This window comes from Anopheles coustani, chromosome 3, assembly GCF_943734705.1.
Source record: "Anopheles coustani chromosome 3, idAnoCousDA_361_x.2, whole genome shotgun sequence".
NCBI lineage: Eukaryota > Metazoa > Arthropoda > Insecta > Diptera > Culicidae > Anopheles > Anopheles coustani.
Window position 1 is genome coordinate 18,403,943 of NC_071288.1, and position 13,329 is coordinate 18,417,271.

The window sequence follows — 13,329 nt, forward strand, 5'->3', positions numbered from 1 at the left end:
CCTTCGCTGTACGCCAATCGCAAGCTCGCAAGGTCCTCGTGGCGGTGTGGTTAAGGTACCGGGACGTACCAGACCATCGACCAGACGGACCAAATGTGTGTCATCGGCGTGTGCGGCGATCCGGTTCTGATTCTAGACCGAAATTCCGTGGCCATTGTTCCGCGGCTGGATGCGTCTATTAGTAAATTATACGGAAGTCGTAAATCAGCATCGTTTGTGGGGTGATGGGACGCGGTGGGCGCAACCGGAAGAGGGCGGGGATCGGAGTTTGATACCAAGCGGAGTTGGAAGAAGCTGCAGGGTGTCGCTTACATGATTGTGGTTGATCCAATTTGGGTGTGTCTATAGCGAGGTATACTCGAGGAGTACTTTCCATATTATTGTATTAGCTAGTTCCGGATTTATCCAAAGGAACAGCCTACGAATCTTAAACAAGATCATTTTCGGAACATTCTTAATTTTATAAAAAAGGGTGAAGATTTGTTTAATGTAAGTTTTCATAATTTTATTGTATGTATTTGATTAGTTCAAATCTATAGACGGTATTCCTTTTATCTGATGTTATGTTCCACTGAGCATATCCACGTTTACCATGGGTATTATTTGCAAAGAACTGGTTATTTGTCTAACAACAGTTCTGCATCCTCCATTCTTCCAGGTCTTCAGTCTTTCAGTAGGATCGTCTATCAGTCTGCCAGGGTCGTCTATTTATTCGGCTTCAAACGATCATTCATCGATCTGGCCTTATTCACGAGATTCTACCTCTTCAGAAGCTACTCACCACTCATCTAATCGTGCACGGATGCAAGTGGACCGTTTTACTGGTTCACCCTACATTGGGAGCAATCGAAGTACTCAAGAATCTGCAGACCGTCGATCGGAGGATCATCTCGGACGCTGGGAATTTGAGAAGGAGCAAACTGGGTGGGTGGCAAAAAACCGTGGGGGGAGCTGTATATTTGCAAAACCGAACGGAAAGGAAGAGAAAAATGCTTCCGAAACCCAAACAAACAGTGCGACGTGCTAACACAAATACGGCGAAGGAAGGCACTCCCGACGTTGAAGGAACAGTGCAGCGTGGCCACTGGAAGGTGGTTGTTTGCTCCCGGGGGGAGGTAAGGGGAGTGCGAAAAAAAAATCCGAGACGAACTTCACCCGCACAACGGTGCAACGAAGGGTGAGACCAAGGCAAACGGTTATGCAGGTCTGCGGACGCTTTGGTTGCACCACGGTTTGCAACTGACCTACCGCACCATTTTTTCGCGTAGACATTTTGCATCTCGCGCAACACGACTCCGGAGACTCCCAGCCGCTGTCAAACGGCCCCCTTCTTTCCCCCCTCGTTCCCGGTCCCGAGAAGTCTCCAAGTGTTGCAAAGGGAGAACGAGAACAAAATGGGGGAGGAAAAAAAATGTCATTCACACGTTGCATCCGGCGTGGACGCGAATTTTCCTTCGTCGTTCCCCAGAAACGGTGGACGCATATGACGAGGAATATCTGCGTGGTCTGCCACGCAGGGATGAGTAAAGATTTCCGCCTGGCCATGCGCAGGGCGGCGGTGTCATTACTTTGAAAGCGGAGACAGACCGATTTGGTTCTGATTTCTCGCACTCAACCAACTTGCGGGACGCCCGAAGACGCGTGTAAAAGAGGAGACAAACTGTGAAGCACTGCAGCAAGTGGATGGACAAATGCAACTTGTCATTTGCGCGTCCATTACGGTGCGGTCTGTTCGGATCCTTCGTGTGGGCGCATATCTATTACGCTGGTACTTTGTTGCGGACTTGTGAGGGTGAATGTAACTCTCTTACAATGTCCCCATCCAGTCGCAATTGTAGTCCTTTTATTTTGGAGGAATCTCTCACCCATCACGTGCGCAAGGTTCCGTGGTCTCCGCACTATTCTTCCGCTCTCCATGGGGACCCACTTTTTCCACGAATCAACCGAGCGTGGAACGGAACGAACCCCGTAGAGAAAGCCGCCGTCCGCGCACCATTAGAACGGAGGGGCTAAAATTTCCACCCAGAACGATGGAGTTCAGAAACGTAGCGCGCCTCTGTTTACACTGTGCGCCGAACAAATATCACCAGGGAAAACAATGTCAAAAAGGAACGCCGCCGGATAACACACGACGCCGACGTTCGTTTTGCGAAAGAGTTGCGAATTTTTAATCGGATGGAATAAAATAAGCATCAACGCGGATTTAGATGCGCGCACGAGTGTGGTGGCGTGGAAAAGAATGTTTGCCGTGGAGGAAGGTTTTGGGAAAGCGCGAGAATTTACGAGTCGCTCATTAACATTGCTTAGCGGCGGGCGATAAGGAAGAGGATTTCTTTCGCTTGTTTCTTTAGCAACACAGAAAAACAAATAAACACCGGTTGCTTTGCTGCTTTCGTGGCCTTTTGAATAATTGATCTTGTCGTTCCCATTTTTTTTTTTGTGTGTTTGGTTTACGCGTGTTCGTCCAGTTCGCGACAGGGTCATTGGCCCACGTTTGCTGCGTATTCCACGCGTGTTTTCGCCGTGTTTTAATTGGGAATGAAAATACTATCCACTTAGCATCCGACGCATCCTGGAAATGCTTTCTATATGGCAATTATGAACCTTGCTGGTGATTGGTGTTGTTTCTGGGTCTACCAAATTAGCGCCTGAAACTGGTATAAGTTGGATAAAATTACACTCCCTTGGTTTTTAGGGTGACAGTAGACGTCGCCCGAAACAATTCACCACGAGGAGGGAATTAAAATAATTTAAATATAACACCTTTAAAGCCGCTCGGTGGAGGCCGCTCTGAAGACGCTGTAGGTTTCGTTCTGGTACAGTAAAATGTGTCACACCTTCCAAAACTGTTGAAACCCGGGTTCGTACGAATACCCTTCCAGTTGAACGCCACGGGGTTTCCACCATAAACCTCGTTTTACCACGCGACTAAACGGACAATTCAAATGCGGATACTGCCATCGGTCAACGGTCGAGGTGTGTTTGCAAGGGAGGAGGGCTGAGAGCCCACTGACATAGACAGCGGCCTCGTTCGATTTCTTGCCTTTCCGGCATCAATCAATTATCGAGCCTAAGTCGTGCTCCTACAACCGGGAGATGGTAGAGATTGGACGGTTTCCCTCCTCAACGCCAAAGTGAGCCAGGGATTCCGTCACCCGAGGGTATCGGGTTGATAGCGCAGTTTGGCCGTTTGCGGGACCCGTTGACAGCGGGATTCAATAATCGACCGGTGCGCCAGTTAGACAGCGAGCGGTACTATCACTCTTCAGGCGGGACTCCTCGGGACAGGGCTCGGGTGGAACCTTTATCGTATGGCACAGATCGGGGACCGGGGTCGAGTGTGAAATAGTTTGATTTGTTTCTCACCCCCTAACCATTCGGCGAGGTGTCCCGTGGCAACGGGATTTGGGCTGAGATTCCTCACGCGTACCTGGTGCACTCAACGACTCCTGGCACCCCAGGGAACCGCCAGGGCCGGATCAACCGTTATTACCGGAATATATGCATTCCAACCTGTCGAAGATCGAATCTTACGGGGTGGAACCATTGAGGATATTAGTTGACTCCATTGGGTTGTAGTTGCAGCAAACAACAGCGGGAGTCCTGCGGCCGACCAACCCTTTTCCTTGAGGACCAAAAATTCACCAAACAAAAACAGGTTCCAACTCGGTGGTGTGACGATGTAGGAAATAAAAAACAAAAACCATCAAACAACCTGCAACACTCCCAACGTATTTGGATTCCAAGCCCTCCGAGCGCTGTGTGTGGTGTAGTGAAAGTTTCCTGGAAGCTGTTCATCAGCACCTGGAGGTCGCGGAAGACCTTCCCGAGAGCCCCGAAGAATGATTGCACCACAAACCGATAAATCAAAAACCGCTGTTCCCAGCCCAAGGCCACATCGATGAGCACATTTCGTTCGCCAAACAGTTTTACAACCATCTTGTTCTCGGCACACACACAAAAAGTCCTACTCCCCGCGGCCGGTGTTCCACTGGAATTGATCGTAAATTTTTGAAGATCGAAATACATCCATCGTTTTGGGGGGAAAATGATATAAAACTGGATGGACTGGAGTTGTGCAACATGTTGAGCTTTTGGATGGATGGTTTCTGTAATTGACGATATCGAAACAAAGAAAAAAAGAACGTCGGGATCATAAATCACAACCGGTGAGACCAGCGGGAATCGTTCGTCTTCTAGCCCATGACGCTATGCTGTCACCCGCCTTTCGTTCCAATCGGTCAAAAGTGATTCTAACCAAAACGGGTTTCCGGGCTGACTAACGCGGACTCAAGATTTAGCGGCCAAAAACAAAACAACAAAATCGTGGACAAATATCCCAGAACTGGATTGGAAGCGTACCGAAGACAACCGGTGGACAAGTGTTAACAAACAGCTTTTATTAGGTGGGCAGCGTTACTTTCCGCGCCGTCGATCGAAAAAAAAAACTGTTGGCCAATCGGGCGATTTCTATGAACCGGCAAATATTGACGTATCCCCATGTCGTTAATGAGTGCAGCAAACAAAACATATGTCAATCAGTCGCCGAATTCGACTGCGTCCCACACCGACCGATCGAGATCTTGCGGTGATTCAATTTACACGCTCAATCGACAGATCCGATATAGCGATGTCGATTTTGTTTGTCCCCTTGTTTGTGAAACGGTTCAGGGTGAATAAAAAAGCAAAACATTTATAGACCAGAGAAACTTAACTCCCGGAAGGTTTTGTGTGTATGTTACGTTCATTAAGAGGGTGCTTTCATTTGGATTCGAACCGACGTGAAGCGTACACCAGCTCCATGTCTTGACGAACGATACCTCAGGCACTAAGAAAGAGCATCTTTGATCAGCTCCACACTAGTAGCACATTTCACAGCCAGGTGAAAATAAGTCACAGTTAGCAAGGGTGTAGAAATTAACAGCTACGCCAAGCCTCTCCGACGACAGCAGCCATCGGGAGCCCTATATCTCCTGGGCGAGGTTTTAGGAGAGTTCATAGCATTCCACCAACGTTGGTGGGAACTTGTTCACGCGTGAAATTCCAACATCCGGTGAATAGTGTACATTCGTGTGTCACCTTTCCAAGCTCTCCGGAGGTATCATCTCATCGTCTGCCGAAGCCACAAATTGGGCCGCACCAAGCAAGAAGATCCAAAGTTGCGGAACATCCGCACCGCACGCAGACGGTCATTAGAGTCAGCCGGAAGGTTGATTGACAACTCATTACGGCAGCAACAGGTCCGCGTGCCGTGCGTGGGGACAGGGTTTCCTTTCTCCAACGAGGTAATCGCCGAGAAGATAGGGATATCCAAACGCCAAAACCCAAAAAGCTCCAACACGATCACGAACAAACCGATCGCGCGTTGATGGGCTTCTCGGAAGCTGGATCTTCCTTCCCGAGGTCCTTGCGCACAAACCGATCGTCGGGAAGATATTTTGATAATTGTTTTCGGATATTTTGCAGCCTTTTCTTACTCTCCCCTGACAAGAAAACCCTGCTTGACAGCTATAATAGCCACGGTTGCTTGGATACCGACAGCGAGTGGGTCACGTACGACACAACAACCCACGGAAAGTTGTTGATTAGATAATGTTTACCCTCTGGATGTTTCCTTGTACGAGAATGGCAAAGAAAGATTGATCGTACGTTTGCAAAATTAATCCCGATGCTCGAATGTCTACTTTAACGAAATCGCGGCACACAATTTTCTAGCACAACCGGTGATGGAATTCAATTAAGCGGCCATCGGATTGACAAACGTTTAAATCTGGAAACAGCTTCTTCCGTCGCGAAGCCGGACAAAGTTCGTTCGTTGAACTTTCTCCCGTTTTAGGCAAATGGCGGAAGAATCCTCACCGGAGTGCTCTAACGGCATTCGCTAATTTATCATTTGCATTCATCGGGTGAGTTTAGTTGAAAAATATGAAAATATACATCGACCTGTGCGTCGACTGTTAGTGTATGGGTGGAGTAAAACCAGTTCGGGAGATAAAAGGTTGGTCTCTAAAATCTAAAACAACAACACTGTCGAAGCGGAAACGTTTCTCACTCGGTTTTGCGTATATCTCGGGATGAAGTGATATCACGTTGCCAACAACGATGCTACACAGAAAATGTATGCTAAAATATATGATACTCGAACCAATGCCGATGGTGGCGTGAGGAAATTCCCTATAGAGACGTCGTTACGAACGCGAACAAATTCGATTGCCCTACATTGTGCGAATCGTTGGGAGTTTGCAACTAATTGTCGGCTGTAAAACAATGGAAAACAAAGGGCGATACTCACTGTAGTCACTCAGATCGTCGTGCGTGCCGTTGACAGTTCCGTCGGGCAGCAGCTGCACGTAGCGGTTCTTGATGAACAGCTGGATTTTGCGCGTCGCACCGGAAATGTGCGACAGGTTGGCGGCCCGCTCGTTCCTGTCGAGATTCGGATCGATGTTGCGATACAGTTGCTGCTGCTGTTGTCGGCCTCCACCACCGCGTCGCCCATGCCACACACCGGTGGCGGTCGCATTGAGTTGCTGATCGCCGCCCGGAGGCAGTTTGTGCTGATGGCGATGGGGATTGCCGGTGCCGATGGCCGCTGGTGGTGGTGGTGGCGTGGCAGCAGCGTTGCGTCTGCTTCTCGCCAGTACGGTCGGCGGAGCGGACGGGTGACTAGATGCAACACTGAGGGACGCACCGGCAGCCGGGGGCCCCGTCATGTCATCGAACTGCGCCCCTGGCACCCGGGCGTCCTTATCGCCGGCCGGCACTGTTCGCGTCGTGCGGGGTTTATTTTTATCGATCGATTCAATTAAATAATCGTACGGTCGGGGCGGGCTATTTTCGCGCGCCGCCATATTGAACTGGCCCGCCACCGTTTCACTCACCGCCGCAAGCTGTCTTCGTTCGTTCGATTCGACACTGTGGTTAAGTACGCGCATGAAGCGATAGAATTCACTTTCTCGCCCGCTGGTCCGGCTGTCCTCCCGGGAGTCCGGCGGTTCCCGGTCCTGCTGCTGATCGTGCGAGCCTTTCCCTTGGGCCGCGGATGAACCGTGCCGTTTTAGGTGAGTGCCCGCCACGGGACCGTGCTGCTGGAGCGGAAGCGGCACTGGGACGGCGATGGCGGCCGGATGGGGCCGCGAAGGGGGAACGGACTTTTCCCACGGACCCATCGGGAGCGCGGCCGGCAGTGGCTTCGGCATCGTCGCGCAGCAGGGCGGCCAGACGAGGATCACCAGCAGGAGGGCACCCAGCAGGGCCAGGGCCCTCCGACGAATCCTGCCACTGAGCATGAACCTTCACCGGCCTCTCGTGGAGTGACTCCACGCGCACGGACACACACACATATGCGATGCACACTGGTCACTGGGGGCAATCCCGGCAAAATCGTGTGGTTCGACACCTTCACGAGCAGCTAGAGAGGGAGCGGGAGCGAGGAAGGGGGAGGGCACAAAGCACTAGAGAGATAGAGAGAGAGAGAGGTCGAGAACGAGATCACTTTACCGGATCGCACACCGCGCACACGCACTTCACCTGACGTTTGCCTGATCTGTAAATGTAACTCGCTTCTTCACGTCACGTCGGAACTCAGGTTATCATCAGCTGGCCCGGCCCTAGATGCACTTGATTCTCGCGCTTCCCGTAGCACGTTGGAAACCCCGGCCCGTGTCGCAGATCGCGTCGCATCATCCTTCGCTGGGCGGGCGCGGATTTCCTAGGGCAGGACACACACCAGAGCGTACGTATGTGCGGAATGTTGTCGAACACCGGCCCCCCGTTCCACCTGCGAGTTGATAGCCACCCCGAAAGCACCGGGAAACGTCGTAATGCCGATCGAGGATCGATCGCGGACCGATTTCGTGGGGCAACGATTTTTCTCTGCTTCTTCGGTGAGCCCGATCGCTCGGGCCATCACTTCGATTCACGCACGCACATTCCCTGCGCCCAAGGAAAAAATCGTACTTTTTACTCCGATCGCTTCTCTAATCCGCGGAGTTATATTGCCGTAGGTTACGCGTGTAAGTAGGCTTCCTTCTCACTTCCAAATCACATACACCCACACGCACTGGAGAGGATCACTGAAAGAAGAAGGGCAGAATGGAAGATAAAATAAGCGATACTAAGTAGAGAACAGCGAGATATAGGTGTCTGGAGGAGGACGTCCCTCCCCGCCAGTAGAGGAAAACAAATAAACTATCCTTATGGAGCTAACCTCAAATCCGCACCGAAACCTCCATTTCCTTCGAATGGCAATGAATAATACATCCGTTACGGGGCTCGGAAAGGGGGGAAACTTTACAACTTTTATCTGAAGAAATGTGCCCGCTTGGTGAAGGGAGATCTAGCTATCTGTGGCGATAGCATCAACTGGTCCCAGAGGGACATGGCGAAAATAATGCCAAGAGGTTTTTGTGTCGCGCAAAGTTTAAGGTTTAAGGTTGTGGAAAAGAAAAACACTAATCTTCGGGTGATGTTAATTTGAAATGCAAATGCCATATTTTAACGAAAGTAGACACGTGACGAATCGGAGAAGTTGGAGCATTGGAATAAGTTGTTTTATCAATCGATATAACGGCAACGATATCTGCATGGACAAATGAAAACGGATCGATAGCACGATCTTGCGATATTTTCCCGTTATCTTAAAGGCGTAGTAAAAAAGGAACAAGATAAGCTTGACAAAATCTTGTGAAATTACCATTAAAACTTTGGTAAGAGACGAATTGCTAGCTTGCGATGATCAAAATTGATTGCAATATTCCAAATCGCTCACAGACAGCCTCAAGTGGCTCATTTCACTTTGCTTGTTTACTACTTTCTCCGTTCGACTTTTGGCGTCTTTTTCGTTCGCATTTCATCTTTGTAAAACGGGGGCCGATTATTTGCTGATCCGCTGACGGGGTTTGCGTTCGCAGCGGGCTTCAATTTTAATTAATCACCCCGATGCTAATCGCCCAACGTGCAAAACGTCTGATTGCGGATTTCGGCACGCCACTCGTGCGATCGCCATTTTCATTACCATCGGCGACCGATCGCTGCCGATGGCGCGCATGTCGCCGGATAATTGAGTGCATGACGTAAATTCGGCCCCACAAAAACGCCACTGGCTGCATTTGCCAGCGCGACGGGGGCAGAAGGGAAGAGGGTGGGGTCGAGGCGGGATCATCATCGCGATCAAGGGTCCGATTTACAAAGTCGGACGCACGCCGATCGCTCTAGAGAAAAAACAAAAGAAAATGCGACCACTTGACTGTGGGACGGAAAGGGAGAGCCAGTGTGTGTGTTGCTGTTACAGGCACCGAGAGGTCATTGGCACATAAATATACATTTTCATTTATCACCACCGTGCGCGCATCGTTCCCCGAGAGCAAACCCGTCGTCGCGCGCATCTCGACAAAACGCGCGGTTCCGCTCTCAAAAATGTCACTTTGCGCGTGCATCTGACGCGGTCTTGGTGCGGCACGTTGCGCGAAACGCACCAACACCGACGACGCCACCCTTTTCGGCCGTTATCAGGTGCGGACTGTCGGTACCTGAGCGATTGCCGTTCCAGGCCACATGTTTGGCGCATCCCCCCGCGCGTTCACTGGGTCACCGCACACCCTTCGTTTATCGTCCCTTCCCCAATCTGGAGCAAACGGAAAACGCGAGGCGCCAGACGCGGGTGTCAAGCTGTCGAAGTACGGGGCGTTAGATTGCCGCCCTCTCGATGAGCTATCATCATCACGCCCTACGAATTCAACGCACCTTTTTTGCCATAAAGACGTGAGATGAGAAAGATCAACTCTTAACGATAAGTTTTATCTCATCTAAGGACAACAAAACACGCAGAACAAACACACGTAAACTGTTACAACGAAAAAATCAAATAATTTCCTTGGAGCCAAACAGTTACCCTGATATACAACCATTTTTTTATCTTGTTTATCATCAGTTTGTTTATTAAAAATTGCGATGATCTTCAATGACATGAAAGATGAGATGAGACGATCATACGCTCGGGTGTCTGATGCCAATAACAAAAATGGGCTTAAGCACAGAGTTGCCTAATACTGTACGTTTGGGCGAAAGAAAAGTATATACTGACCAACAACAAAAGGCCGGGATGGTAATTTTCTTCGTATTACGCTTACAACTCCCTTTTCCTTAATTCAATTTGAGATGCAATTTAATTTCCCTTTTATTCACCTTTCGCTCCAGTCCCAGAGTGTCATTTGTTGTTTTTTATTTACACTTTCTTAAACATAATTGTAGCAAAACTGTCACCATAATGATACTACGGTTTGCAAAAAGACTCCATCGCAAAATAAGTTCATAAACCATAGCGCAAGGACATTTCACGTTTTACGGCCTTTGAAATGGATGGCTAAAAGCTGAAAGCAGAGCGGCAAATAATATCCTCCCGGTTTTACGATCACGTTCTCATCTACATTAAACTGCCCTGGTTTTAAGCGATCGATTTCGATCAAAACAAAAACCGGTACCGTTCGGTCGTTGGGATTTTTCGTTAGCGAGTTCATTAATTAGTGCGGTGCGGATCAAAAAATCTGGTTCGTTTCTTTTTCGAAAGCTAATGTATTCAGCCGGCTTATTAGTCACCAATAATTTTATGTCACCTTCACTACTTGTGTTACGAAATTTAAATATCAAAACAGATTGGAAGTGTTTAAATTCCGTGCCGAAACGGGTAATTAGCAGATAGAAAGAAAAGGAATTTAATAAATATACTTTTCTCCCGAATAGAAATACTAAGTGCGACGTAGAATACAACATTAAAAATTCGCTTTCCAACTTCATATCAAGAAGCAATGAATCACGAAAAGGTTAAAACGCCGTTTTCAGAGTGTAAAACGTAATTTGGCTCGGTTCCATTGCATTTATCTTGCGTGTGTTTTAGCAAGGAGGAGAAAAGATGCCAAAATAAAACTAACAACTAACGGACAAAGTGTAGCAAAACTGTCAACGCAAATAAAGCTCGGCTTGTTCGTGAGTTGTTCTCCGAATGTTTTCGGGTTCGGGTTTAAAGGAACACAAACCTCCCAAAATCAAATTTGAAACACAAAAAAAGAACTGATAGGGGGGTTTCGGTCAGCAAAGATGCCTCGCGTACCAACGATCAGTACATGCCATCTGTTCTGGGGCGAACGAAAATGCCCCACCGGGCCAGGGGTTACCAGGGATAAGGTCCAAAAGAGTCACTCCCTTAAAGTCGAGAAGCCTCATGGAAAGGCGAAAAGCAAACACTGGAACACAATCAGCGGAGGTCAAACATGCAGCGGAAACGTCGTTAAGATGAAGATGCGGAAAACATGCCACCAGTGAAATGTAAAAGTGTCTTCATGTCCGGCACTTGCTCCTTCGTGGCTGGAGCAGGCTCCTGTCCCCATGTGTGTGCATGCCACTCTACTCTGGGGGGCGCCCGGTCGGGAGAATTTCCCTTGCGCCTCAACCTCGCGCCGACCAAGTTCGGCCACGACGAAGTTTACCCAGCGCCAAACGTCACCCCGAACGCAATCGGCGAGAAAGTTAAGATACAGGAAGAAATTCATCAGCAAATGCGCACGGGCAAAAGACAACAGAAATGTGTAACAACCGAAACAGCGCTGGAGAATCTCAAAATGTTGAGCACAACGCCCTGGTTACAAGAGAAAAAAAAGGGCCAAATAAAAGGACCAATCTGGCAGGAAAAAATGGGGGCTTTTGTCGACTCAACTGGCATGCTCCGAGGAAAGTGGGAAGAAAACGCAAATGCAACGCATGTCACGCGTACGGGGACCTGTTCTGCTGCGGGCGTGTACGGCTCAATAATCCCGTTTTCTTTACCCTTTTCACTCGATTTCTTTTGGGGCGTTGGCGCTGCCGAAGGGCAAGCTCCAAATAGTCAGTGCGTGTCGAAATTAGTCCCGATTCCGTGGGCAAAAGGTGGCGCATTTCACGCCTCCTAGTGAGGGATGCACCCATATATCTATCCCCACAATTCTGACATTTCCTTTCCAAAAGGTACACTGTGAAGCTCCCTCAATTTGTTAACTTCTTTTTTTACTACACGATAAAGGATTTGCTTGATCCAAAATTGGGCTTACGAATACTTTTGAAGCGTTTTTTTCTACTGTTTCATTTTTATATCGAACTTGCCAAGCTTCATGCAAAGTGCGGTTGTGATGCAGATTTAAAAAACATATTTGATTACACAATCTGCCCTAGTGTCGTGGGAATTCGTGGACAAATTCACAAATATACCAAACAAGAATTTTTACGACACATGATAGCTTATCCATCTCAATAAAACACCACCATAACGGGATTGCGAAATTAATCCAATCGAAACACACACGAAAACAAATGAAAACTCACCTTCGTTACAAACAGTATCAATTGAAAAATCGCACTTTCACGTTGCTATTTCTTTTTGTTGGCGTTTGTTTTTTGCAACAGAGATTAATTTTGACTCATTCGAACGAGGTGCGAGATAAAGACTCTCCTTTAAGATTGTACCAATATGGGAAGCAAAGTCGCACTCGTTTTGCCTAACCGTTTTACCGATAACACCCAAACAGAAAAGCCACTTGTCAGGCGAGGAAAAAGAGACACTACACTTTATTTGTCGTGTTTTCGTGATGTTTTCACCAATTCTGGCCCAATCCGTGGTGCGGCTGAACAACCACTTTAACCTTTCTTTTTCTGCACTTGCTCACACTCTCGTCGCGCATTGCTCGAGGCACTTAGCGGGTTCGATTATCCCGTGCTTCGTTCACTTTTTCGTTACACAACAGCCACTTTATTCTTTGTCACTGCTTGAAGGATAGAGCACTGTTTAAGGACACGGCCATTATTTACGCACTGTGAATTTTGTTCATTGTTAATTAACACATGTTTAGGATTGCATCAGATTATTTCTTGTTAATTGTCGTCGTTAACCGTCGGTTTATATCTCAAGCGGCGTGGTTTACTTCGATCCGTTGTGCCAATTTTCTTCCCTTTTAGTAGTTGTTGCTTAGAATCAAATCATGTCACGTGAGCCGATAAGTGCTGTGGACGTATTGCGATTTAATTTTGCAAACACCACACTCGCTCGCACCGAAAAACGGTTGTCAAAAACAGGGGTAGCGACCCTCATGAGGGGATGGGTCGTTGAGAGATAACCACCACCCTCCAAAACGGTAAAATAGAAAACCGAAAACAACTTCACATTCGATAAGAAAATTACCTTCTCATATCCAGGAGAAGATGTTCTTCTTCGTCTTTGATGCTAACTTCTGCCTTTTTTTCTCTTCTTTTTAATTCCGGAAACAATTGTGCGAAATTTTTGGTTTTGTTATTTGCTCGCATTAT

General features: G+C 48.2%; 1 protein-coding gene across 1 annotated transcript in view; it reads right to left on the reverse strand.

Annotated features, from left to right (window-relative positions):
• LOC131259213 (uncharacterized) overlaps nucleotides 1-7,289 on the reverse strand; it is a 50,773-nt gene extending 43,484 nt beyond the window's left edge. Inside the window, exon 1 of the mRNA XM_058260653.1 lies at nucleotides 6,293-7,289. Coding sequence (XP_058116636.1) covers nucleotides 6,293-7,289 — 997 coding nt within the window. The remainder of the gene's footprint in view (nucleotides 1-6,292) is intronic.
• Between the last annotated feature and the right edge of the window lie 6,040 nt (nucleotides 7,290-13,329).